Genomic DNA, 25,985 nt, shown 5'->3' with positions numbered 1-25,985 from the left:
AAAATTCAGCTTCTAACTTTAAGACAAGAAAAAGAAATGGAAAAAGTACAGTTTTTACCCAATTGACAGCTACATCTTGGTTAAGCCCTGTGGGCCTTGAAAAAAATATTTTTAAATTATTAACTCTTCCCTGAGTATATGGTCTCTCTTAAAATAATCTAAAAAGCACAGCTAATCAAGTTCATTTAAACTCTTGGGGGAATAATTACAAGCAGTTAGACAGAAATATTCTGCTTTCAAATCTACAGATTTATAGTTTATAACAGAAGGCATAAAATGTCCTCATGACTGGTCAATGCAATTCTAAGAGAAAACAAAACTCCAGTGGTTTAGTGACCATAATCTCCAGAGACCTGGGATGTTTTGCAGATTTCAACTAACAAATAGTCTGCATGACTTTCAGCAGCCAATTTTTAAATTACATGGAGCATATTTTATTCTTAAATTAAAATTGCAGGCATGTAAATGCTATCTCTATTTTTAAAAGTAAAACAAAAATTGTGGTTTGTGATTGCAACAATTAATTACAAAGATGCCAGTACCAATAGTGAAACCTGCATCACTAAAACTAGTGCATGCTGGTTAACCCAGACATACTTTCTGAGCTCCCTCATCAGATCACAAGATGTTCATCACAGAGCCAAACTTTTGCCTTGATGAGGACAAGTATGTTTTATTTGTCTAAAGACAGTTCCATAATTCATCTGAGGGCATGAAAGAAAAACACAGTAGGCACCACTCTACAAGAGTGATGAGCAGCAAAGAAAACTGGGCAGCAAGCAATTCACTTATAATACTATACTGACTATTTCAGGAAAAAAAAAAAAAAACAAACCAAACCAAACCAAACAACAAACGTTAAAATCTGAGACATCTAACTCATCTGGAGATGAACTCTAATAGAATGAATGACACCAAGACCAATGCTTGGAACACCTGGTAAATTTCAGATAACAAATGATGTCATTTGTTGCCATTTACTGCTAGAATTTATTAAGCATGAAAGAAATTTTAAAAATTTGTTTTTAAGCGTATACAAAAGTAAAATGACACAGAAGGATTTTTTTCTTTTTTTTTTTTTTTTCTTCCTTTGTTGGATTTTTAAAAAAATCATCACTAAAAGTTCCCTTCCTTGCTAAGAATACTGGATCTGGACAAAGTCATACACTTACCCTTGGAAAGCTACAAGAAAACATAAAAGAAAGGACAGGCACAAGAGTAAATAAACTGCAATTCTATGATATGTGAGTGATATAATCCTTTCCTATTTTATCACTTTCTTCTATTTCCAGGCCTCATGTTATTGTTTTATTTCCCATTTCTATGTATTCTAGTTTTCCCTCAGACTTTCTCATTAAATTACAAAGTAATCAGGTTCTTAAGAAAAATCTTCTGGTTTTGTCATCTTTTCTGAATTTCAGTGAACTGTTCATCCTTCTGAATTCTCTGTGTTCTCTACTTTCCCACGCTTCTCTGTATAGATGAACTTGCGCAGTGCATTTTGGTATTCTCTGGCATTGTTTTATTTTTGTCTTGTCCAAGTCTTGTCCACCAGCTATAAAGACCTATATGAGACAGTAACAAACTTTCCTTCTGAAAACTCTTGACTCAGAGTAGAACAGTGGACTTTCAGGGGAAAAAGGGAATTAGTATGGAGAATACACGTACTTCAGTTGTACATAATGTTCCCATAGAGGAAGAACTAGCTCAGATATTATAAATTTGTATTTTAAAGAAAAGTTTTTAAATATAAAAAATATTGGTTCTAGTGTACAAAAAGAAAAGCTGCAACTCTAGATTTCCATGCCTAAGAACAGACACCAAGAGATATTAAAAATAAACAAAATTATATTCTCATCCTACATATGAGTACATGAATCTAGGAAAATAAGGGAGTTGTCTGTTACCAGGCAAGCCTTTTTAACTACCTGGTAAACCTGAATAACTTATTTTTAGAAAAACTTAAGAAAATACCAAAATAAATCTCAGACTTTGTGACTTGATTCACTTGGTTCACTATATGTAACATGATGCTCCCTGGCACAGAAACTATGGAATATTTTGTTATTTTCCCCTTTAACGTAAATCACTCTACTAAATACTCATCTGACGATCTCTCATGAAAGACTAACTTCCTTCTGGTTTTTAGAGGCAATCTAAACATGTAAGTGTTGGTTTCACAAACTTTAATTTCTCTCTTAGATCACTCCATAAAAATGCAAGGGGAGAAGAGGTATAATGTCTACTGTAGAAAGAGTCCATTGATTTCAGGTGCCTGGCTGAGTTTTCAGAATACTTTGCTCTACACACACTCCATGCAACAATGAAATTCATTGCATGCTTCAGAGGTCAGACATTCCAGAAAGGCACCCATATAATGATGAATTGGTAATTAGCAAGTAAGACTGCAACGTGTGCTTTTAGCTGCTCAGCACCACACGGGAGTCACACAAGGGAGCTGCTCTGGCACTGTACTGAGCTGTCCTACCTACTACCATTCCATTTGCCATGCTCTTCCTACTCTGCAAAACTAAGACAGGCTAGAAGGGAGGTGCATATTTTATGCTCTTTTATGAAAAGCTTTTTAAGTGTAACATACACCTAGACAAAAAGACATAACATTAAAATTCAGATGTTAAATATGTTAATTAGAATTTTTAGATTTGCCTACATCTCTGACATAAAGCCTATGCTTTGATATAAAAATATATCTGGCTCTACATCATCTAGAGCTTTCATGGATCAAGATGAGTTACCGTATGATCAAACCTTGATCAGTCCTTGCACTACAGGTGCGATACACCAACTACAGTAAGAGGCAGGAAAATGCTGATGGCTTTAACTAGTTCACAGTCTGTCCCAGAGTCACTATATAATTATTTTATACCTCATAAATAAAAAAGTAATTTCCACACTAGTATTTCTCACACATGCTTATTGTTCTCTTTTGACTTTCATTGAGAAATTAACTGTTTTATATTTTGTTATCCTTTGATGTAGAGTAAAATGCCTCTTCTAAAGACAGAGCTCAAGTAAACAGAACTTCAATAACAGGCTTCATAATGAATCCTATAGAAAACAAAGCCATGTAGTGGTTTAATTTCTAAGTTCTCCCAACAATACATATTTATATTAACCAAATTTTCCAGCTACAGTCTCTGTCTCTACAACTTTTGTCTCCCTTTTTCCCTGACTCAGCTCCTTTTTAGAATTGTGTCTTCTTTTGGCACATGGTGAAAGGTGTTTCATAAAATGTGGAGGAATAGCAGGTACCCATATGGAGAAAGTAGATACAGTTTTTAACTTGAACTATAGTGAGAACAAAGTATTTACTCCTTGAGCATGCAGCTCAGTGAAAATAAGTGACCATAGTATATTCTCATATTAAGTTGAAAGAAAGGAGAGAAAAGTGCCTGGTCTAGCCACCATAAGCTACTGAAGAAAATATTTCCCAAAATGAGGTTTCAAATGAACACAAGTATGTAGTTTTCAGGGATTCACAAATCTTCCCTTAGAAGTTAATTGATTAAGTTAAATGTTTTATCCTAGACAAGGGCCTACTCCTTCAGAGCCAATTACTTTTTCCATTGCATATTGTCAAATCTGCGAAATGACAATGATCTGTATGACAGAAGATCCAGGGCTAAAATCTTACGTATACCTAAATCAGTGGGAATTTTCCCATGACTTCAAAAAGATCATTAACTCATTACCATCATAAAAATAGGATTGGGCAGTACTCTTAAAGTTCTTGGTATAATCTTTTGCTATGAGCTAGGCACTTCCTCTCTCTATTCATCTTTAAAATCTTCCTTTTCCTACCAGACTCATCATTACTAAAATAGTAGTTTAAAAAGCAATCTGTCACTCAGGAATCCAACAAATGGCACTTTCCTCTATTTTGTTTCAAGACTTGCCCTATTTAGCTGCACAGAAGATAATTTGTGCTGTTCTTTGTGTATTACATATGGCTAAGCAAATAGCTATATTTAAACAGCAAACAGCCACAGCAGGTTCCAGCAGAAAGAAGAGTCAAGAAGGTTCTAAACATTGATACCTCCAGTAGCCAGGGGAAAAAAAAAAAAAAAAAAAAAAAAAAAAAAAAAAAAAGAGAGACAAATATTTGGTCCAAAGTGTATTTAAAAAAAGGTGGTGTCTTCTTCTTTCTACGAACAGTGCACAGTGTAATAGAAAACTGAAAATCTAAGGTGGATTTCAAGCACTCTTCCATATCTTCTGAAAACAAGGTATGCTGGGGAGAAGACGCATTCCATCTCCAGAGAGAAGAAAGATACTGTTCATACAGCACTTCTACTCACCAGTCCTTGCAGCAGCAATGGTGTTGGCTTTGAAGGAAGCCAACTGTCCTGCTCTCCCAGCCAGAGGTAAAGAATTGCATTGGTGGCCACTAGAGGGAGGATTAGGAATATAGTAAATTGTGGGCAAAAGGCACCCATGATGAATCACATGGGACAACTCACAAATCCCCCACTGTTGCCAAAGGGCAACAATTCTCAGATACTGCTGTGAGCTGGGTAGTTGTTATCATCTGCTACAGAGGAATTGCCAGTACCCATCCTAAACTTTGGTGGCCAGAGGATAGGAGAGCAGACTAGAATCATGTGAAGCACACCTACAGACACATAAAGATAGATAAATCCCTTTATTTACAGTTGTGTTATTTGCCTTCTGGTTTTAAATCTCCTTACTTAAAACTTCTGATGTCCTTTATCAAGAAAGTTCCTATGAAAAGGAAATATGCCAGCTTCAAGAGGATCTCAGAAGAAGAATCAGCAGACAGACACACCATGTTGATACCCTCTATTTAACAAAAACACTCAAACACATTAGACGTACTTGAAAACAACAAAATCTGTTGTGATAAATGTTCTTTCACTAAATTAAGGTTTGAAGCACATCTGAAAGAAATGTTTTCAATTAGTTACCTAGGTAATAATGTAGTAAACTGTATCTTGCAATTCAGTTTACCCTGGAGCTTGACTGCCTGGTGTCTTACCTCCAGCACAAGTGGCAGAACATTCTGACCAAGGCAGATGATTCCATGCAAAGCCAACTTCATTGTCTCCACTGCCAGTGCGAGAGATGGGAACATTGAATTTATATCTTATACCCAAATTTTGTTCCTGTAGCAGAATCTGTAGTTGAAAATAACTGGTTATACCATTAAAACAGGCAAGCAGAGGGCAACTACAGTGACATTTAATCTAGGTATGTGTTATGTCCTGTGGAAAGGAAAAAAAGCCATAGTAGTTCATTCAGGTATTCCTGAAAGAATCTGGACTTTTAAAACATATACAAAAGTGTTATTGTCTAAGGCAAATTTTGTCTTTTTGTCTTCACCCCCCTTAACATAACTTCATAATTCTATTAAATATTTATTTTATTGTTCTAAAAAGCCATTTTTCATAAATTTTTTTCATTTTCATTTTTAATGAAAATTAATTTGATAGTTGAATAATTATGTGAAGTCAAAAGTTGTTTAAGGACATCACTGTGCAAACATGCAGCATTCCTCACTGAAATCTTGTGAGGAGCTACTAACAGTAGTTATGAACCTAGTTCTGCCCCTGTCTGCACTTCTGTTGACTACAATAATAGTAATAATACTAACAGTAACAGACTGTTGCTGAAATCATTGTTTTCCCCTAATGCAATAGTCAACAGCACAACTTGGTGGAATCATGAGTGATTCTTTTAAAGGAATATCAAAACTGTCACTGCAGCCATGTTACTGCAGGTGATATAGAATTGCAACAATCGCCATGAGTTTCTGTCTACCCTCACATTTGAACTCCACTTCCACACACCACCTGTCCAACACTAGCTTCTGACTCTCTATCAAATGTCTTCTTTCTGTTGCTAATAATATATATCATGTTAGAGGCAGTAATCTGATATGTCTCTGAGCTTCTTCTCACCCCCTTCTACCTTCCATGATATTTTGCAGGGGCATATTTACCTGTCTGCATTGGACAAAAGAGCAGAGAACTTTCAGTAGAAAGTTAGTGCCACTGACTGAATGAGAGTGAGGACTGAGGACTACAGTAATTCTGTAATGCATTCTGTATGGACTCTCCAACTTATCCACAGCTACAGCAGGAAAATGAGGATTTGGGTGTTTGAAAATGCTACCTAAAATGTCAATAATCAGGCAACAAGCATTCTATATATAAAAATATCCCATGTGGCTCAAGAATCCCTGAACTGCAAATCTAGAAGCTAAAAGAATATACTGGGCAAGTATCACCTTGTTTTTATATTCAACACAGTAGCAAAACAGTGGGCTTACTATGGCCTGCTGTCAGAGACAGGGTATCAGGACTCTGGTCACATCTTCTGTTACATTCTTATACTTTGTGGAATCTGTTCAGAGCAATGTGTGTCACAGTAACACACTTTAACACGGGTGAAATCATGATACTTTTTGTGCTGTTAATGTGGTTCACACTCAGACCAGGCTTAAAACCACTGACATCTACAGAGCTGTCAAGAACTGCCATGCTATATCTCAACACTTCCATCTATCAGCATTATGCAGAGACACACTATATGCCCCATTCACAATGTTGGCTACCATTTTCTGAAACACACTTGACAGAGAAGGGGAGTTTTCTGTGAGATTTCCTGGGGCTTTTCTGACTTCTTTCATCAACTTTTTTCATCACAATGTTTGCCAGTCAGTTTTGAAAGGAAAGCTGCATTAAAACACAAATGCCAAGTCCCAGCTACATGAGTTGTATACTGTTTGAGAAAACATTTTATTCACAGTCTTGTCTTTTCTCATAACACAAATAGATATTTCAAATACCAGAAACATGTTAATTATAACTTTACCATGACTATGAGATTTTCTGAAGTAGGGCCCAGTGCTTCCAATGACTCTGGTTCATCTGTTGGCCTCTTGTAATGGAAAGCTGTTCCAGCAACATCAAACTTTCTTGGCCAGTCAATAGTCCAGGCACCATTAATATAGTAGTCATCCTCTTCAGATTTTAAAGCTTAAAAAAAAATACAAGCCACCTAAAAATTGGAAGCAGCATTTATAATGGAGAAGCCATTTCAAATTAATCTACTAATCTGTTAGAACTATGAGAGCTTAGCTCAGCATCACTATTTTTTCAAGCAACATAAAACCTCTTCTTCAGTCTTGGTCAAAATATCCCTCATGCAGTTTGACAATATTGCCCCTGCAATAACCTCCAATGTGCAGGTATACTTTGCAGATTTAAAGATACAGGTGCTATATGGAACAAAACAGAATGCCTCATGCAGCTTGCAATACACCTTCAATTTCCAAACATGTACAATGTATGCTATGTAAGGTATATGCAGGTCTCAAATGTGTAATCAATTATCAATCTAGTCTTTGGATTACTAAGTTGGGGTATGGGATATGTAACTCAGATAATGTGTAGAGGTAAAAAAGAGAAGGAAATTTGAATCTGACATGTGGTCCCAATCAGCTGTTGCTTTGTTGTCTTTGTCCACTGGTTCTTTTTCTCTTCTTAAAGTGTAAGTCTAAGATATTTCTACTACAAACCCAAATACCAGATACTTAAATATTATAAAATGTTGTATTATCCCTAATTTTCAGCCTTAAACAACAAAAATACTGCAGATAAAACATTAATTCTTTAGCTAGCCAATCAATTAGGCTGGACAAGCCCATACTGTTCAGGGATCTATATTTGATATTTTATTAATAATATTAGATTAAGTTTCTAAATGTGAAAATAACTTTGTATCTTAAGGTGACTGTTCTGTTAATTAGATACTGACTTCTTGACTTAAGGTGAAGATTATCAAGTTATTCAGTATTCATATTTACTTTAAATAAAACATGTTCTTAAAGGCAAAATTATGGTTGGAAATATATGATCAAACAGCCATGTCATGTTCTGTTGAGACAAATAACTGACATTACTAGGAAGGGAACAAACATCACAATCATAGGGAATAAAACAACTTACGGTCAAGCTTTTTTCTCAACTACATCTGTGTGAACAGATGGTTTATCTTAAACAGTTAGGGAAAATGTCTTGATACTCTAATTTTTTAAAACAGATCAGAGAGAATTTATACGAACAGAAGACAGCTGGGGAGGCAGTAATTTTCTGTTGGTGACAGCCATATTCAACAGGGATTAGTAACCATTTCCATCAGTAACAAGGTCTGAAAAGTAATGTCTTTCCACAGCATTAATTTTATTCCACTGACTTCCCTGGGTTTACTTTGGAAACAATCATGTGCTTTGGGTGAAGAAACTAGTGCTGACACATTCACTTATCTGGAACTCTCAAAGTAATCAGATTTCTTATTGTCTGTATAGGTTTTGTAGTACAAGGAGGAGATAGTGAAAAAAGTGGATATGGGAGAACAAGACAAATTGCAGTCAGTACTGTACCAAAGAAAGGAACAGTACTTCACTATTTTACATGGGTATATGAAATAACTGTTACAGCTGAACATCAGCATTTTGTTTTATTAGCGGTCCTGTTTCCACACAGCCAAAATTTCTATCCAACCTGCTTTTACAAAATCTAGCATAATTAAAAGGTCACAGGGTCTCCCAAAAGTACCAGGACATATTAAAGTCTCTCTTACTGTGCCACTCAATCCCAAACATTTTCTTGTCAGCATGTCTAATATCTACTAAGAGCAAATAACAAAGTAAATTATTTAATTATATTATTTGAGGCATACAAACAACAGTGAGATATATAAATGAACACAAGACAACATCCTGTTTTTACACACTTAATAATTCTGAAATTACATGCTATCAGTTATATGTATGTTATTTACACTTAAACCAATGAATACCCAGAAGCAAAGTTCCTTTTTCACCTCTCTGACTGCCAAAGAAAATTATATTTGCATTCTGTAAACAGATTTACCTAATGTCAGTTGTTACGCATAGGTGAAGGCCACACCATTGTGAATAGGATTCCAGTAATATAATTACATGACAATGGTGATGCAGTGGCATAATGCTATTAGCATATGAGACAGAATGAACAAGTTAATGTCCTAATTGAGTCCTTTGTGAGAACATCAGAATGGAGGAAGACCATAGAATATTAGCACACAACACCCTGTTGCATAAGGGGGATATATGGGAAGACATCACCCCAGATCAAGCCATTTAAGGGAAGATAACAGCATTACTAAATACACACCTTTTCAGCAGCTCTGGAAATAGGTATTTTGTTGTTGCTGTGTTACTTTTTGGACAGATCAGTTTAAAATGCCGAATTATTATTAGCCAGAGATGGGAAGAGAGGACAGGCATTGACTGGGCTAATTGAATTGCCAGCTCTCTACCTGCAGCCTAAACTTGAGGTCATGGCTTGCAAAAGAATTGGATCTTAGTTTCTATGGAACCATGAGATGTTTATTGCAAGTTAATTTAAAGCCTGCTAACTGAAATTAACAAAGAAGTCAACATGACAGCTACAGAAGAACAGAGTTGTTTTTTCTTTTGTGTGTGTGTATATCCAAAAGGAAAAATTGATTTCTTAGACTGTGATCACATATTTGGCAGCACTACACATAAAATATAATAATAAGTGCAAATGGTTATTTTCAGCTGAGTCAGTTCTCTAATCTGGTTCATGGTGTGGCCACACAAGCAGTTGTCCTGGAACAGAAGCAACTCCATAAAGACGGGGAAGGAGCTGTGAAGTGGACACTGTCACTAAAGAAATATCCATAAAATATCCTTGAGGTATTTATTTTAACATAATACAGTGATTTTTAACTACCATTGCTCTTGTATAGTTCTTTTAAGGGAGCAGACAAATTAGAAGCCTTCCTTTTCCCAGAAATAGGTGATACTAAACCAGGATCTGGTCCACACTCACAAAATAAAACATCCCATTGCAAAATTAAATGGTCTCTGTGACTTAGTAAGATTATCTTTCATTAGGCTATAGTGGCAGCTTTGAAAGTTGGAAACACAACAAAATTAGTGAAGGAGAAGAATCCCCCATTTGTGTAGTCAGGGCTTCTGTGACATGAGGTAAGGCTGTGAAGGGAGAGCCTGGAACTGAGGAAACCCCTTGAAATTGTGACAAGCACATAAAAAAAGTGTGTATGTACCACTTTACATTTCTTGATCTGTGGACAGATTAAATAACAATTAAGTTGCCTGTATTTTTTATTTAAGAAAGAAAATTACATTTTTCATTCATTTTATGCAGATGGTGCCAATCTAAATGCTTTTCCTGACTCATTATCTACTTGAATTACAGAAGGGTGGAGGCAGGAAGAAAAAAAAGTAGGCATCCAACAACAACAGGTATAATTATTATAAATAGAATCACCTTAGGACTAAATGTATGTAAGAGGATAATTGCCCTTCTAACTCACACAGGCATCAATCCTTTCCAACATGTTAGTATTATATATACATACATATATACTGACTACATGGAGTACATACTGACAAAAGTAGCCTCATCAGCTGCTGTTCAGCCTAAACAGGTTATAGCTTTTGGTTGTGCTAATCTGTTAAATTTGTTGTACAATTAATCATTTCCGCATCTATTTTTTACTAGGAAATGGGTGTTCTTGCACTACTTTGAGCTGACCTATATACAAATCAGGGTACAGAGACTTTCAGAAATGCATGTCCTGAGTTCAACAAAGCCAGATTTGTACATACCAGTATTAAAAGCAAAACAAATAAAAACAAAAAATGGAAAGCAAATTCAGCTGCCTTTAAATAAAGGAATAATATGGGAATTTTAATTTAATTCTATGCCTTACAAAAGGCTTCCTGAATGAGCTCAGTTAAGCACCTAGTTTTTCTGCACCTCATTTGCCTTATCTATAAAACAGGAACAGCATCTAGTCCATACAACATAGCAACACAGAAATACTGTGCAATTAATACATTAAATTGCCTGAAGACATGGAGACAGTATTGTTAGCATTTAAGTAACTTAGTAACTATGGCTGTGGATGAATAATCACTCCAACAATAAAATTGTGGTTTAGAAAGTTTATAATCCCCCAAGATCAGAGACTTCCCAGATGGAAGACATTACCTCAGAGTGGGACAGTAGATCATTTGAATGTTCCACATCCACTTCAGCTCAAGCCTGACACCATAACTATAGCAATGCATTTCATTAGCTCCTTTGAAGAGAATACATCCTAACCAACTACTGCAACTGTCTGATCACAACCTAATATTAACAGCTAATTATTTCCTCTGCTGCTTCTACGGTGTGTATGGTTTGGCCAAACCAGAAAATGTACCTTCAAATCACAACATTAACTTAAAACAGTCTGCTATTTAAACTATGTTCTTACCAATATAGTTCTTTGACATTGCCACTTCTCTTATTTCAATGTGCACAGAACCTCTTGGAATTTGAACCACTTCCATATAGCCTACAGGACAAAGGTAAATTTTATTTGCTGTTGTTTACATTAATCAATATTAGTAATGAAATGAATGATTACTAAATTATTTACTACCAAAAAATTAATATGAGATATAGGTTTCAAATGTAGTTGAACATTTTCTTTCATGCGATATAAAGAAAAACTCTTTAAATTTCATACAAAAACTTGAAAGCGAGAGCAAGAACTTACCATGTATTCAGGAATTCCTTTTTTTAAGTGCTAACAAAGTCTTTCCAACAGTGTATCACAAGTAATTAACATATAAAATGACCATAGAATAACCAGATAATTCAGGTTGGAGTGGACCTTGGAGAGTCATTTAGTCCAACTTCCTGCAATGAGCAGGGCCAGCTAGAAGACCAGACCCAGTTACTCAGCATTTTATCCTGCTGGGTCATCAAAAATTCTGAAGGTGGAACTGTAACACCATTCTGGGCAATGTGATCCACTGCTGGATTGTCTTCCTGGGGAAAAAAGCTTTCCTTCCATTCACTCAGCACCTGTCTTGTTTCCATTTATAGCCATTGTCTCTTCTCCCACCATGTACACATCACTGTGAAAAGCCTGGCTCTGACTTCTCCATAAACTCCTCATAGATATTGGAAGGCCGATACCATCTAGGTCCCCACAAATCTCCTCTTCTTCAGGCTAAATAAGCCCAGTTCTCTCAGCCTTTTCTCACTGAGGTGCAAGCACTCCAGACGCCAATCATCTCTGTGGTCCCTCACTGATCAAATGCAACAATCCTTTTCCTGTATTTGGGAGCCCAAAACTGATAACACTAAGACTGCAAAAAGAATATTGTCTTTTTTGAGCTCAGATTCAAATGAATTGCCCATAAACATTCTCTGAGCTCTTAAAAAGATGAACTTAAAGAGACATTTCTGGATTCTTTCTATTCTAAAATTTCATGTATGACTAAATATCAGATTATACCATACACATTAAAATCATACACAGCATTACTCATAAAGTGCACTAAACACCAAGTATTCAGTAATGAAACTTGTTGTATTTGACATAAATCCAAACTAATATGGAAAACATAAACAATGAGGCAAAAGGAGTCAAAGTGAATGATCAGCAGTGATGCCATGCTGGAAATCAATGCGGCACTGTTATTTGCTAACCAGTCATCTAAATGTATTGTGCAATAGAATGGACATATATGTGCATACCTCCTCTGGGCAATGAATCATTGAAGAAACCTTCAATGGCTTCACATGTACTCCCATCTCCCCCACAAACACGGCATCTATCTTCCTTAGCATCAGACCCCAAAATATTGTCACAACCTACATGCTGAGAACAGATAGGAACAAATATTTTAACATATATTTTAACATATATTTTGCATCACTATCTACATAGTTTTTTTGAAGTGTTTCTCTCAAGTCTGAAATACTCAGTTCTTCTTTTTATCTACTCCTTTTTTGGTAGTTGTTACCATTAGAGTGGGCTTTCCCTTACCAAATCAAGAAATTTTGAAAGGAGAACAATGCACATCTTGTGTTGTTACCAAATCTTGATTAATAAGTACTTTGTATTTCTGCTGTGACTTTCAGGAAGGGATGTCACAGTGGTTTACAAACAATGTAGTTACTGAAGTTATCAATAAATTATTACTGATGGTTTTATTTGATATTACAGCAGCTAACTGTGTTCCAACTATTGCTTTGTTAAGGTAAACTTCTGCCACGTGTTACTTAAACATTTACGCAGCATACATAGTACTATTGTTCCCAAAACCATTTACAGCTTCATAGACCATATTTCCACATCCTCCAGGCAAAACTTGCAATTGTTTTTGTAAGTTCGAATGTAAAGCGTAAATGACTTCACTGTAAGAATAAACACAGAATGAAACTTAGTGAAAGGCTGAATTACATGCTGTATTAGATAGGATTCAAAAGCCTTTGGAAAAAAGAGTTGCCTATAATTGATCATAAAAAGTACATTACATTTCTGATTATCCACTTGAGAAATATAAGTACAGTGAACAATTATTGATTGCCCACAACTTATTGATTCAAGCCATTACAAAGATAATTAAAAGAGGCAGCTGGATCCTTATAAAAAAGAGAACGAAAGAGTAGGATGTAAACAGAATGAATGCTGCAGCTTGCCAATCTTTTCCAGGATTTATACAAAAAAGGATGTAGCTACATAACCATGTTTACTGTCTAGCACTATTATCTACCATCTTACAAACAGGTAATACATAGATCATAAGTTAACATACATAAAATAATTGACAAAATAATATTATTCTAAACATTTACACTTTGACTTTCTGATTGGCCAAGAAGACAGAGGCTCAATTTTATTACATGGCTCTTCTCCACTTGAGATTTAGTCTGATTCTTAGTTTGAAAATATTTCTCGAAACTACTACAATCTTCTGTATAAAGTACATCAGAATTCCATAGGTTATTTCTTGAGCTTTTTTTTTTTTTTTTTGTTAGCTTACTAATACATAGCAAATGCTTTTGTTCTCGTTATGTTATTCAATAAACATACATCTCCAGCCATCCATTTAGCAAATAATTAGGCATCAGGTTAAGCTTTAGTTATGTTAGTGGTTTCAGTGAAATCAAATAATTTTTAGAGTCACCAGAACTGTTCAGAGTTCTAGACTTAAGTGAAGCAGTGAGATGTATATAACCAAAAATGTGGCACAGACCTCCAACTCTATTCAAATTCATGGAATGCAGTTCTACAGGAAACTTTAAAAACAATCCGATTTTTAGTAAATGACAAATACTTGCATCTTCATACATATTTTCCTAGGACTACACAGCAATAGTGACAACTTTTTGTTTCAATTATATTAACAGCAGAATGATTTGAAACAGGATTAACTAATTAGAGAAAATCATATTTATACATTCACATTTTCTGCCTTTCAGCCAGAGTGTTGTCCTACTGCCCTTTCCACCAATTCAACAGAAACTATATAGCAAGAAAAAGAAGGCAAAATGAAGGATTCTACAAATGTCTGTGAGAAGCTACTGAAATTCAAATTATTTGTCTAATTTATGCAAATATCTATTCTATATTTTAGTCTCAATCTTACTTTTTCAGTAACAACTTGACGTGTCAAAACTCCTATTTCATAGAAGTAAAAAACAAGTACTGTAATTAAACATAGGAGGCAGCAGACACAACAATGTAATCTATAAGCACTTATAAAACATTTGTAACCTTGCATTCTCCATTGATACAGATATCCAGTGAATCAGCATTGCACTGAGTCCCATCTATTACTGCAGGAGCACGTTCAGTGTAAAAATTATAACCTTCAGCCAAGCAGTTTAAAGCACACGGTTTAACCCCACCTGGATAACAGAAACAAATGAAAAAAACCCAGCATAAGTCTTGAAAAGTTTACAATTAGTTAAAAATATATATGCATAAACAGATCCAAAATTTATAATCTTATCTCATACCTGACACATATAATGTATACACTTTATTTAACTTCCCTTTATTGATTTCTCTACTTGACTCTTCTTTCTTGCAAAAAAGATTATTTCGCATAGTAAGGTATGGCAAGGTTGGCTCGCTCCATAACGATTCCATTATGTTAATACAATCCTAATGATTATTGAACAATTTAAAACAATAAGGATACCACTTCACCATTTGAAAAACAAGAATAACAAAATAATGTAGAACTAGAAGTATGTCAGGGTAAATTTCAAAACCACTATCAGATTATTTCAGTGAGGAATTTAGTCCTATTGAATTACACTACAGCTCAGAGCATATGCTCACAATGATCTTTTTTAGGCTTTTAATATAAAAAACTAAAAGTAAAACCATTCAAGTCAATAAAATACAAAAACACAAGGAAAAACATGGACTTACTCCCTCAGGGTTTAGAACAGGAAAATAATAATAATAATAATAAAGGGGCAACCTTCAAACTTCAAACAACAGATACATAACTAAACTTGATTAAACGGTCTCAAAAATTAATTACAGCCCTCTTCCCTGCTGCAAAATATCATTTTGTTTTACAGTGCAATTATCTGTTATTCAGTTATTGAAGTAGTCTTTAAAGACTTTTATAAATGCTTTTATGTCTTTCTCCTTTTTCTAATATTCTGACATTAACGAAGGAAAACGTGAGATTTTTTTTATACTGAAATCATCACTGCAGTATGAAAGGCACTTAGAGATCACCTATGTAATCTCTACTTCCACTGCAACTGCAGGTGGAGAAGGGCTCTGTATTTTTAAAGTGGAGTCCCTACAGCAATGCTCACCCACCTTCACAGTAATACAAAACTCTACCAGAACAGAGATTGGCTCTCCTAAAACATTTTCAGCAATTGACAAAAGTACAAGCTTAGCAAGCTTAGCTCATTACATTTTAATCAAAACATTATATTTACAAACATTACTCTCTATATAACACATTTATAATTTTGAAGACTTCACATATGATAACACTTTTGCAAAACTGAGCATTACCTCCAGTGTAGGGCTTCCAGTTATAATACTTTCCCCGGAAAGGCATATTGTCAAAATCCGCACATTGCTTTTCTCGAAAATCACGGGATCCTGAAGGACATGGCTAAAATAACAAAGACAAAAACAAACAAAAACAAAACAAAAAACAACCAAACAAAAAAAGCTTACTTTCTTCCAAGTATCAAGATAAAAAGAAATGCTTATATTTTTATATTGCAAACATAATCATGCAAGAGACTAGGAGGTGGTTCCAAGCTTTAGCTCATGGCTCTGATTCTGAAACTTGATTTATTGCTTTACAGTTGAAGAGTCTACTTTGCATACTTAGGCTGGCATGAAGTAACTGAACAGTTTCCATAACACTGGACAATCAGAATCATGTAAACTATGCTTCATGATCAATCCATCAGCTACGTCCTTATAAACACACATTAAGAACAGTTGAAAAAAAAAGAATAAAAAAAGACTTTAAGGCTCAGTGATACTGTACCAAGCAGCTGTACTGAGACATGTTATTAAGTCATTAAGAAAAAAAATTAAGACACTTTCTAGAGAGCTATATAATCTCTGCTTATTGTAGCCTTGCAAAAGGATTGTGCTAAGATTGAGAATGGGAATAAATGTCATGTTTGACTCACATTTTTAACAGTCTCTGAGCACAGAGAAGTGAAAACTGCATTCATTTAAATTTTCATTTCTTTGCATTACCAATTACAGAACTGCAAAATATCTTTTTTACTTGGCATAAGGGTAGATGTGAAATTCATCTTGGAAGGAATTGTAGGAAAAAGAGGATTCTTTGCTATTTCTCATATTTTTCATCAGCAGGTTCAAGCTAATAAAGATGACCATCTTGAATACACTCAGAACTTAGATAGCACATTAAACATTGTTATCAATATTTTAAGAACCTGCTGAAATTGCAAGCTTCATCACACAAAGTATTTGAAATACAGATTAAAATAATTTTTCTACTGAAGAAGGAAAAAAATTTTTGCCAGGAATTAGAGGTGTTAACAAATATTACTATTTTATGAGCAAGAGTTCATTTTGTGGCAGCTTTACTTGTTTTCATATATATCTAAGCCAGTCAGCACTTTTCAAGAATCTGAAATGCATTCAAGTGAGAGGGTCACTATAAACATGGATGATAAAAATGTACTGCACAATGAAAATATTAATAGAGAAATTATGATTCTCAGTATATATTATTCAAGCTCCTGTAACAGACAGTCCATTTCAATTCCATTCAGAAACTGCAAATTTTTTCTGCAATTTTGAAGCTGTTGTGATATAAGTGAAAATAGTGGACACGAGACAGTATTTAAATTTTAAACTTTCTTTATAAATCATTCTATTATGTTCTTCTAATTAAAAATACCTTTTTAAATATAATACATTTACCAGTAAAAAAAAAAAAAGTAGTGTTACTGGTTTGGTTCAATAATCCTTCAGATCTTAACAGTGACAATACAAAATAACTGTATGTAAATAAAATAAGAAGAATTTTATTCAGTTTTTTAATAGTAACACAAATTAAATTTGCCTCTTTGCATAATATTCTCCAAGCAGTAGACTGACCAGCCTTGATCTACCTTAGCACTTAAGTCTGAACCTCTCTGATATTGGCCACTGCACCCTATTCTTCAGTCCCACTTGCTTAGGTACAAATTCATGGCTGCTATTTTAACTGTATCAATTTCCCGTTAAAAGTGAATTGAATCACCCTATTCTCTCCCCATCCCATCCACAAAATCCTTTTTCTAAATAGTTATACTAGGACAAAACAATAAAACATGAAGACTCGTAAAGAAGGATTAAGACTCCCATATTTACTGTCTTAAAAAAAATTCTTGCAATCTGATCTTTGAGATATAATCTTAGTTCTCCTGTTTGATGTTGACCTTGGGTATATTTTGAGGCAACAATATAACTTCATAAGTGATCTTGATGATGGTAAAGAGTATACCCTCAACAAATTTTCTGATAACACAAAACAGGAAGGAGTAGTTGATACACCAGAGAGTTGTGTCCCATCCAGAGGGACTTCGACAGGCTGGAAAAACAGGCCCACAGAACCTCATTAAGTTCATCGAGTAGAAGTGCAAAGTCCCACACCTGATGAGGAACAGCCCCCGTGGACCAGTACATACATGCTAGGGGTAACCAGCTGGAAAGCAGCTTTGCAGAAAAGGTCCTAGAGGCCCTGGTGGACACCAGGTTGAACATCAGCCAGAAATATGCTCTTGTGGAAAAGAAAGTTAATGGTATCCTGCCTGCATTAGGAGTGTCAACAGCAGGTCTCGTGGGGGGATCCTTCCCCTCTACTCAGCACTGGTGAGGCCAAACCAACAGTACTGTGTTCAGTTTTGGGCTCCTCAGTACAAGAGAGACATGACCATGCTAGAAAGAGTCCAATGAAGGGCCACAAAGAGCCTGGATCACCTCTCATAGGAGGAAAGGCTGAGAGAGCTGGGACTGCTCAGCCTGAAGAAGAGAAGGCTTAGGGCGATCTCATCAATATGTACAAATATTTGAAGGGAGAGTGTAAAGCAGATGGAGTCAGGCTCTTTCCAGTGGTGCCCAATGATGAGACCGGAGGCAATGGGCACAAATGGAAACACAGGAGTTTCCTCCTGAACATCAGGAAACATTTTTTTACTGTGAGGGTGACCGAGCACTTGTACAGGGTGCCCAAAGAGGTGGTGAAATCTCCGTCCTTGGAGATATTCAAAACCTGTCTGGCCACAATCCTGGGCAACAAATTTGAGCAAGAGGGGCTGTACAAGTTGATGTCCAGAGGTGCCCTCCTAAGTGAAGTCAAGTCTTTCTTTCAGTCTACTAAATATCAATTCAGTTTCCACAATAATTTAAATGGCTGAAATCACTGTTTGTATCCTCTTTTCTTTTTGAACACAGGTCTGGCAGTCTGACAGAAAACCAACTACACGTAGGTATCCATAGTCTGAAATCTCATTGCTGCCAAGAACTGCAGACAAGACTGCGAATACCTGGGAGCAGCTAAAGGAACTGTGGGAGCAAAGCTCCTCATACAATGTTCCTGCCTTCTTGATATTTTATCTGGTTTTCCTAGTCCTGCAGATTAAATTCTGGTTTCCGATACTTCAAGTACTGTTAAATTAGTTTCATAAACTGATACATCAATGATACCAAAGTTTTTACATATCCCGGTGTTTTTGGCTTAAAAAATGTAAATCCATCAATCCATAGGCAGATTTGGCAACCTTAGCAACGAAATAATTTGACAGTTTAGTGGCTATGTCCTCTCAGTGAATACTGACAAAGGCTGACCCTTAGTCTTGGGATCTTGCTCTTTCTCCAAATCCTTAATTTGTATTCAGGTTTCAGGTAGATTCAATGAAGTTTTCAGGCAGTCCTTTTGTTGACTGCAATTACCAAACGGTAGCCTGAGACCTGCACCTTTATGTAATCTGAAGCAAAAATGCAACCTGTGGATTCATTGTTGTACAATTTTCCTGTCTTTTTTAGTATCTCACCAATACCTGAGAGGAAGTATAAATACTGGCTATGACCTCAAGAAATGCATTAGAAATCGTAGGTATAGTAATGCAAAAACATTACTGAAAGGTAAGCAACAATTTGCATTTACAATATTTGTGCTCTTTGGCACTGTCTCTCTGTGTATGTACTCTTCTCCCAAAGTAAATGTGCAATAAAAGTTTCTCTTTATTGGGTAAGATATTTCACTTTTTTCATGCAGCTACAGTACATGGATAACTCTTGTCAAGCAACAGCCTGCTTGCATTTCCAGATATACTTTTAGGAGACCACAAATCATGAGGCAGGAACCTAACGAATGTATCACAACTTAAAAATGGGTCTGCAGAAGGTCCCAAGAAGATGATGGTGAAATAATTGAAATTGAGTTTTAAAAAAACATTGAGTTTAACAAGAACATAAAAAAACAAAGACTGAAGCAAAACTACATTGTCTAAAGAGTGTTAATGAATCATGGAACTAATGTTGACATGACATAAAACATCTTTTCTCACAGAAATCTGTTTATCTTGGAGCTTGAAGTCAGGCAGACTCCAGTAATTTAACTCATTGTGTTTCCTATTAACAAATGGCTCTAATATATCTCACAGAAGATGAGAACCAGCCAAAAGGGTGAGAGTTGAAATTCAGGTATTGTTCCAAGATGTAGCTCCTCACATGAATGCATTTTAGAAAAAAAAAAAAAAAAGGCTTGAAAATATTAAAGTTATGAAAGCAAGAAACAATATATGTGAATGTACGCATAATGCTATGCATACACACCACATACTTGTACATAGATAAACCATTCACAGAACTTGTAAGCAAAACATGTTTCTTATATATAAAATAATTTGGAGGCTTTTACAGTTTTAGGTGTGTATCAAATTAAGCTTCACATCCTATACATATTTTATATCAGACAGAGTTACTTTAACTGAGTCACTATGTGTTTTGCAATTCTATTAGCGTTTTTTTTTTTTTTTTTAATTAAAAATACTTTGGTTGGGAAAATATATGTATTTTTTGTTAAAGATGGTGTGGCTGGTCACAGAAAATAAGCTTCTGATGAGCTTGTTCTTTCTGCCACCCTTTTGTTTCCAGAACTCATTAGCTAATGTTCTTTTCTGCTGATCTCAATGTTTCCATTAGCGATGGACTTTGAATTAAGAAGTCATATACGGTTTTGGAAGTGTTTGAAGAGAAATAAGCCTAGTAGGAGTATGTGTGCTGTTTCCAATGAATTAAAATGGTCAAAAGAAAGGGCAACAGAATAACTTATCTCTGAAAGAAAAATGAAGTCAAAATGAGGGGCTTTTTTGGTTTATGAATAGTAGGAGCTTTAGGGAGTCCTACATTGAAAATTACAGATGTGCAATGAATGTTGACACTGAAAAAAAAAAAACCACAAAACTTCAACAGAAAAGATGTACAAACAACACATTTTTCATAAAAACAATGACAGACTTGCATGCTCTTAACGCTTACATTAATCAAACATACTATTCCATTAAAAATGTCAAACACTAAGGACTATCATAAATCTTGAAACAAAATTTACTAGTCTCAGCAATTCTTAGTTATGTAGAACCCTAAATATTACTATAAAAGAAGTAGACTACAATTGTCAAAACCATTAAGGCAGTAAATTTGAACTTCTACAAGTAACAATATGTTTATGCACTGGAAAACCTTACCCCCAAAATATACTAAAATAATTATTCACAGTCAAACCATAAGAACAGCATTTCCAAATTGCTTGGCCAAAGCCTGCAATTCCTTTAAGACCTAGTCAATCAAATGCAAAGTTTCCTTTCCAATAGTTTATTTAAACTATTGATTGAAATCTAAGTATAGGTAGGGAGTGAACAGTTTAGAATAAAGGACTATAATTTTAAAAGATTTTTACATATTGGAGCAGTGGTTTGAAATCGAGCAATGGATGCAAATTGCTACACTTGAGTAGGAACAATCAACTGCACAAGAATGAGCTAAGAGATGACTTCCTAAATAGCAGCTTTTTAGAAAGAGATTTGGGCATTATGGACAAACACTGACTAAATAAATACTGTCACTCCTGTAAGAAAAATTAACACAATAGTAAAACTAATAAGTTGAATCCCATCACTAAAATGACTGTTGAGTTTGAGGTTATACTTAGCTCTGTCAGGCCTCAGCTAGAATTCTGGGCAGAGGTTTGGTCACCACACTTCAAGATGATGTGCACCACTGGGATCCCAAACGCTATTAAAAAACAGACTGTCTAGTGTAAAGAAGACTAAGAATAGATACGACAGTAGCCTGCAAACACAGGAGAGGCTCCTATGGAGGGAACACTATCAGCTGCCTTCTTACTAGGGAAAGAGTTAAGTAAAGGTCTTAAAGGATGGGAGAACATACACTATAGTTTCTGAAAACAGTCCTTACTGTAAGGATATTGAAGAATCCTAGTGGTATCTCTCGCACTGGAACTTTCTTCAAAACAGGTCAGCTTCCTAACCATCAGTTAGGAATCATTTAACAACAGATGATTTTCCTTTGATCCAAGCAACAGCCTGAAGGCCTCTCTCAGATACCTTCTAGATGTTCCTCTAGATGTGACCCTATGAAGTTCCTCTCGGTATTAAACAAAGAGGGAATATGGGAAGCAAAACCATCTAAGAATAAAACTGTCTGAAAAGTTTCTGACAATAAGAAATAAAATATAAGAATGAAAAATATTCTAGTGACATTTCAATGGTATAATTAGGTAGTGATATGATTGTTAATTATATTTTTAAAAAATTAATGTTGTATATTTGTGAGGGAGCAGGACTATATATCATGTATACTTTCTTGTGTACTAGTTACTGTGGCAGATGCTAAAGAATATCTACTGGATATAAACATTTTAAATAGGAATGCTTGGACAATTATCTCACAAGAGTCATCAAAGAGTCAAAGGAGAAGGACACCAGTGTGCCAATATGGATTTTTTTAACAAATCTTAAACTGCATGTATAAACTGAAACAGTGCTAATGTAAAAAGGTCATTATATTAAAAGGACAAATAGGATATTCTAGGATACAGTTTGCCTGATATCAATCCCAAATAAACAGAAAAGTTGGCAGAGACTTGATTGATACAGGTTTAAAAGAAATATGAGTATATATAGAACAGTATTTTGTATAAGAATAGCTTTTATCAACTAAAACCTTTTACAGTTCCTGGCTAAACTGAAAGGACAGTGGAATGCAAAATATAATTTGAGTTTTATAAGGCACTTAACTTAGTAGTACACAAAATCCTGAAAAAAGAATACCAGGAATAAACCTATAGTAGTTCAGGAGAGCATAGATTCAGTTTATTAAATATTGACTGACAGATTTCAATAGACATATTTGAATAAAGAATTATCTCTTGGTGAATTCACAGGTGAATTTCCTATCAACTGTATGAATAAGAAACACACTCAGTGCTACTCATCTTTTTGTTTGTGAATTTGAACTATGGAAAAATGCCTCACAAAGTCTTTCAATTACCAAAAAAAACATCGGAGTGAAATAAAGAGGAAATATGAATGACAGCAGATCACTTGAAAAGCTGAGTCCATTCAAATGAAAACTGCGCAAAGACAGTCAAACGCAAAGATATATATCTACAGAAAAAAATAAGATAGCATGGGTGATGCACTCAACACCCGCGTGACAGATGGCCGAAGTTGTAGAATGGTGCACTGTAGTTTGGAAACCTCTATGACTGGAAAAGTTTTACAGCTCCTACTGGACAAGCAGCTCAGCTTCAGTTTGTCTTACAACACTGTGATCAAAAGGCCTATCACACTTCTTGGCTGTGTGAAGAGAGCAGCTGTGATTGGCAGTAAGAAAGTAATTTTTGACTGGGAAACTTGTAATACTTCCTAATAATAACCTCCACAGAGAAGCCTCCAGAGCTAATACTTATGATAATTAGTAACAATCTTAAAACCAAGTATTTTTCAAGGGATCAGAATATTCACTATTGTATTTTTTCCTGAAATATATCAAAAGATAAACTGGTGAAATATCACCTTTAGGCACAGACTCTCCTACTGTTACAAACTTTCTTGATTTAAGAAGAAATTTAAGACAAATTTGAAGATAAAATAATATGAAAGCCTCTTTATGTTTGTAGTGTTAACGACTCGGAAACTTACTAGTGAAATTCTTTGTTGGTGTGCGTTATTTTCTGGATCAATTTTTAACTTGCTTGAATTTCTAATTTAGGTTCATAATTTGATTTTATACATACATAGTCTGCCCCACCCCCTCAGTGGTAGTTCATTATCTGATGGACTCAACTCTAAAATAAAACCGCATGATCATTTTGGTAATACAAGAACCATCAAAATAGCAGGTTTAAAACACACCAAAAGAAATAACATTTTCCCAGACTGTATAAGAGGATTGTATAACACATTAATACTGGAAGTTATAGAGGTATAAAAAGGGTAATAGATTTAAAAGGTGGATTAATGGAGGATACTTCATTTGTGGTAGTTAATGTGGTACAAGTACAACATGGAGCTCAAGAAATCTTTAGACATTCATATTCCGGAAACTCATACGCTATATCCACAGAAAAGTTACGCCTTGGCTGCAAAAGTTTATAATTTCTCCTTACACGCCTGTTATTGGCCACTGCTGGGTGGCAAGACCCTGGGCTAGAGAGACCTTTGGGCTGATATGGAATGTAAATATTCACCTTTAACATGGATGCAGCATTCACAGCTTTTCTAAACTGGGAAAAAATGCATCCATTGCTGCTAAAATTAATAACAGGAAGATTATTATACTGTTACAGTGGAAGAAAATTTACTTACATCAGTATTACAGGAGCGATACCGCTTCCTTTCTCCAAGACAATATTTGCCTCCACCTGAAGGCCTGGAAAAACACGTTTTACATGTTAGTGTATGTATTAGTACAAACACACGTTCCTGAGATATACTAATGCATTATCAGTATAAATACAAGTCCATATAATGTACAAAAAATTAAAAGCACATGGAAGTTTTAAGTTGAAATTTTAAAATATTTTTTTTAATAAGAATTGTAGTATTCACTTGAATTAGACCAGAAACAAAACAATAGTGGGTACTTGAAAATCATCACTTATACAGTATTTATCTAGTTTGCAAAGACTCCAAGCACTACACTTTAACTGTATTTTGAACATTATAAAAGGGCATTGGTTTTAATTATGTGCTTGCTTTGTAAAACTAGCATGAGAAATGTGTAAACAATCTATACGATACTTCTTTTTTATCTTCTCATATTACACTTGAAAATACAACAAAATGAAGAAACACTGCGTCTTAAATAGCAGAGCCAAAGGCTGCCTTTTCTATTTAAAGAATCTGATTCTGATTTAAATTAAGTAGTATTAAATCTGAGGAAACTCCAAGTAAGAAGGTTTCTATTAGCGTGAATAAGATATTGGCTCTTAAATTCTTGAACTGTTCAAGAACTTTATTTTCCACAGAGGTCAAATAATGAATTAATATTGAGTTAAACGGAAGATTAATCAAATACCAGCTCTTTGGGTCGTAACTAATAAGCAGAAAGGGGCGGGGGGGGAAAGGTATTTGTATTTGTTTTGTAATAAAAAAAATAAAATAACTTACAATTAACTAAAAATAAAATCAACACTACTTTTCACATTACAGATACTTAGCCAGGCAACGTTATCCTTAAACCTAAAGGATTTTTTTCCCTAATGCAAGTATACATCCCTCCATGCATTTGCTTGCTGTACTGTTAAACATTTAAAATTTAATCACCTTTCAACATACCAACCAATACACATGGTAACAGGAGTAATCAAAAAAAATCTTAGGAAATTACTCATGCTCCAAACAAATATTTCACTAGCATTTTTACATATTGCTGTGAAAAAAATAAGGAATTTATTATTCTCTCAGTAATATAGTCTGAGATGTTATTGATGCATGTGGATAATTTTTGCTTTTGAATCCATTCAGTGAGTAGTTCTATTTCCCAGATTTTACAGTTATTGCAAATTATAGGAGGTGAAGAGACCACCTTAAGCAGCAGTAATGCGACATTATGGTGTCTGTCTTTCAGAGTAGAGCAGAAAACTGACGTACAGACTGGCTTGCAAAACATGAGTACAAGCAACAAAGAACCTAAGTGTACAGATAAAAGATTAGAAAGGATTGACAAAAGCCACAGAACAGATTTTCATAAAAGAACCACAGAAGCCTAATGTTTTCAAGAAAAAGTGCTCTTAAAAACTAATAATGGTGATGGAAATAGTGATTAGGGAACACGACAAGAGCAAAGTATTGAGTAATAAAACTAGTCTTTCACAAAGACCTATAGTTGTGACAAGGCAAACAGAACAAGGAAAACAGCAACAGAAAAAAGCAGGAAAAAGAAAAGAGAAGGAAAAAGAAAAACTCAGCAACAAATGTCAATAGAAATAAGTAAGTGGTCCTCATCTGAGAAGTGCTAGTGACAGACAGAGGAGTACTTACCTGACAGACCCTTTCTGCAACAGTGCTCAGCAC

General features: G+C 35.0%; 1 protein-coding gene across 5 annotated transcripts in view; it reads right to left on the bottom strand.

Annotated features, from left to right (window-relative positions):
• Positions 1–25,985, bottom strand: part of ADAMTS6 (ADAM metallopeptidase with thrombospondin type 1 motif 6) — a 153,114-nt gene that overhangs the window by 27,499 nt on the left and 99,630 nt on the right. For all 5 annotated transcript variants that reach the window (XM_065047464.1, XM_065047465.1, XM_065047466.1 and 2 more), the window contains 7 exons: positions 24,276–24,339; positions 15,916–16,018; positions 14,641–14,774; positions 12,615–12,738; positions 11,341–11,421; positions 6,856–7,019; positions 5,018–5,156 (listed from right to left, as the gene is read on the bottom strand). In XM_065047464.1, the coding sequence (XP_064903536.1) occupies positions 5,018–5,156; positions 6,856–7,019; positions 11,341–11,421; positions 12,615–12,738; positions 14,641–14,774; positions 15,916–16,018; positions 24,276–24,339 (809 nt within the window). The remainder of the gene's footprint in view (positions 1–5,017; positions 5,157–6,855; positions 7,020–11,340; positions 11,422–12,614; positions 12,739–14,640; positions 14,775–15,915; positions 16,019–24,275; positions 24,340–25,985) is intronic.

The sequence above is a fragment of the Columba livia genome, chromosome Z, assembly GCF_036013475.1.
Source record: "Columba livia isolate bColLiv1 breed racing homer chromosome Z, bColLiv1.pat.W.v2, whole genome shotgun sequence".
Lineage (NCBI taxonomy): Eukaryota > Metazoa > Chordata > Aves > Columbiformes > Columbidae > Columba > Columba livia.
The sequence above is the reverse complement of the archived record's forward strand: the minus strand, read 5'-3'. Positions and strand labels throughout refer to the sequence as shown.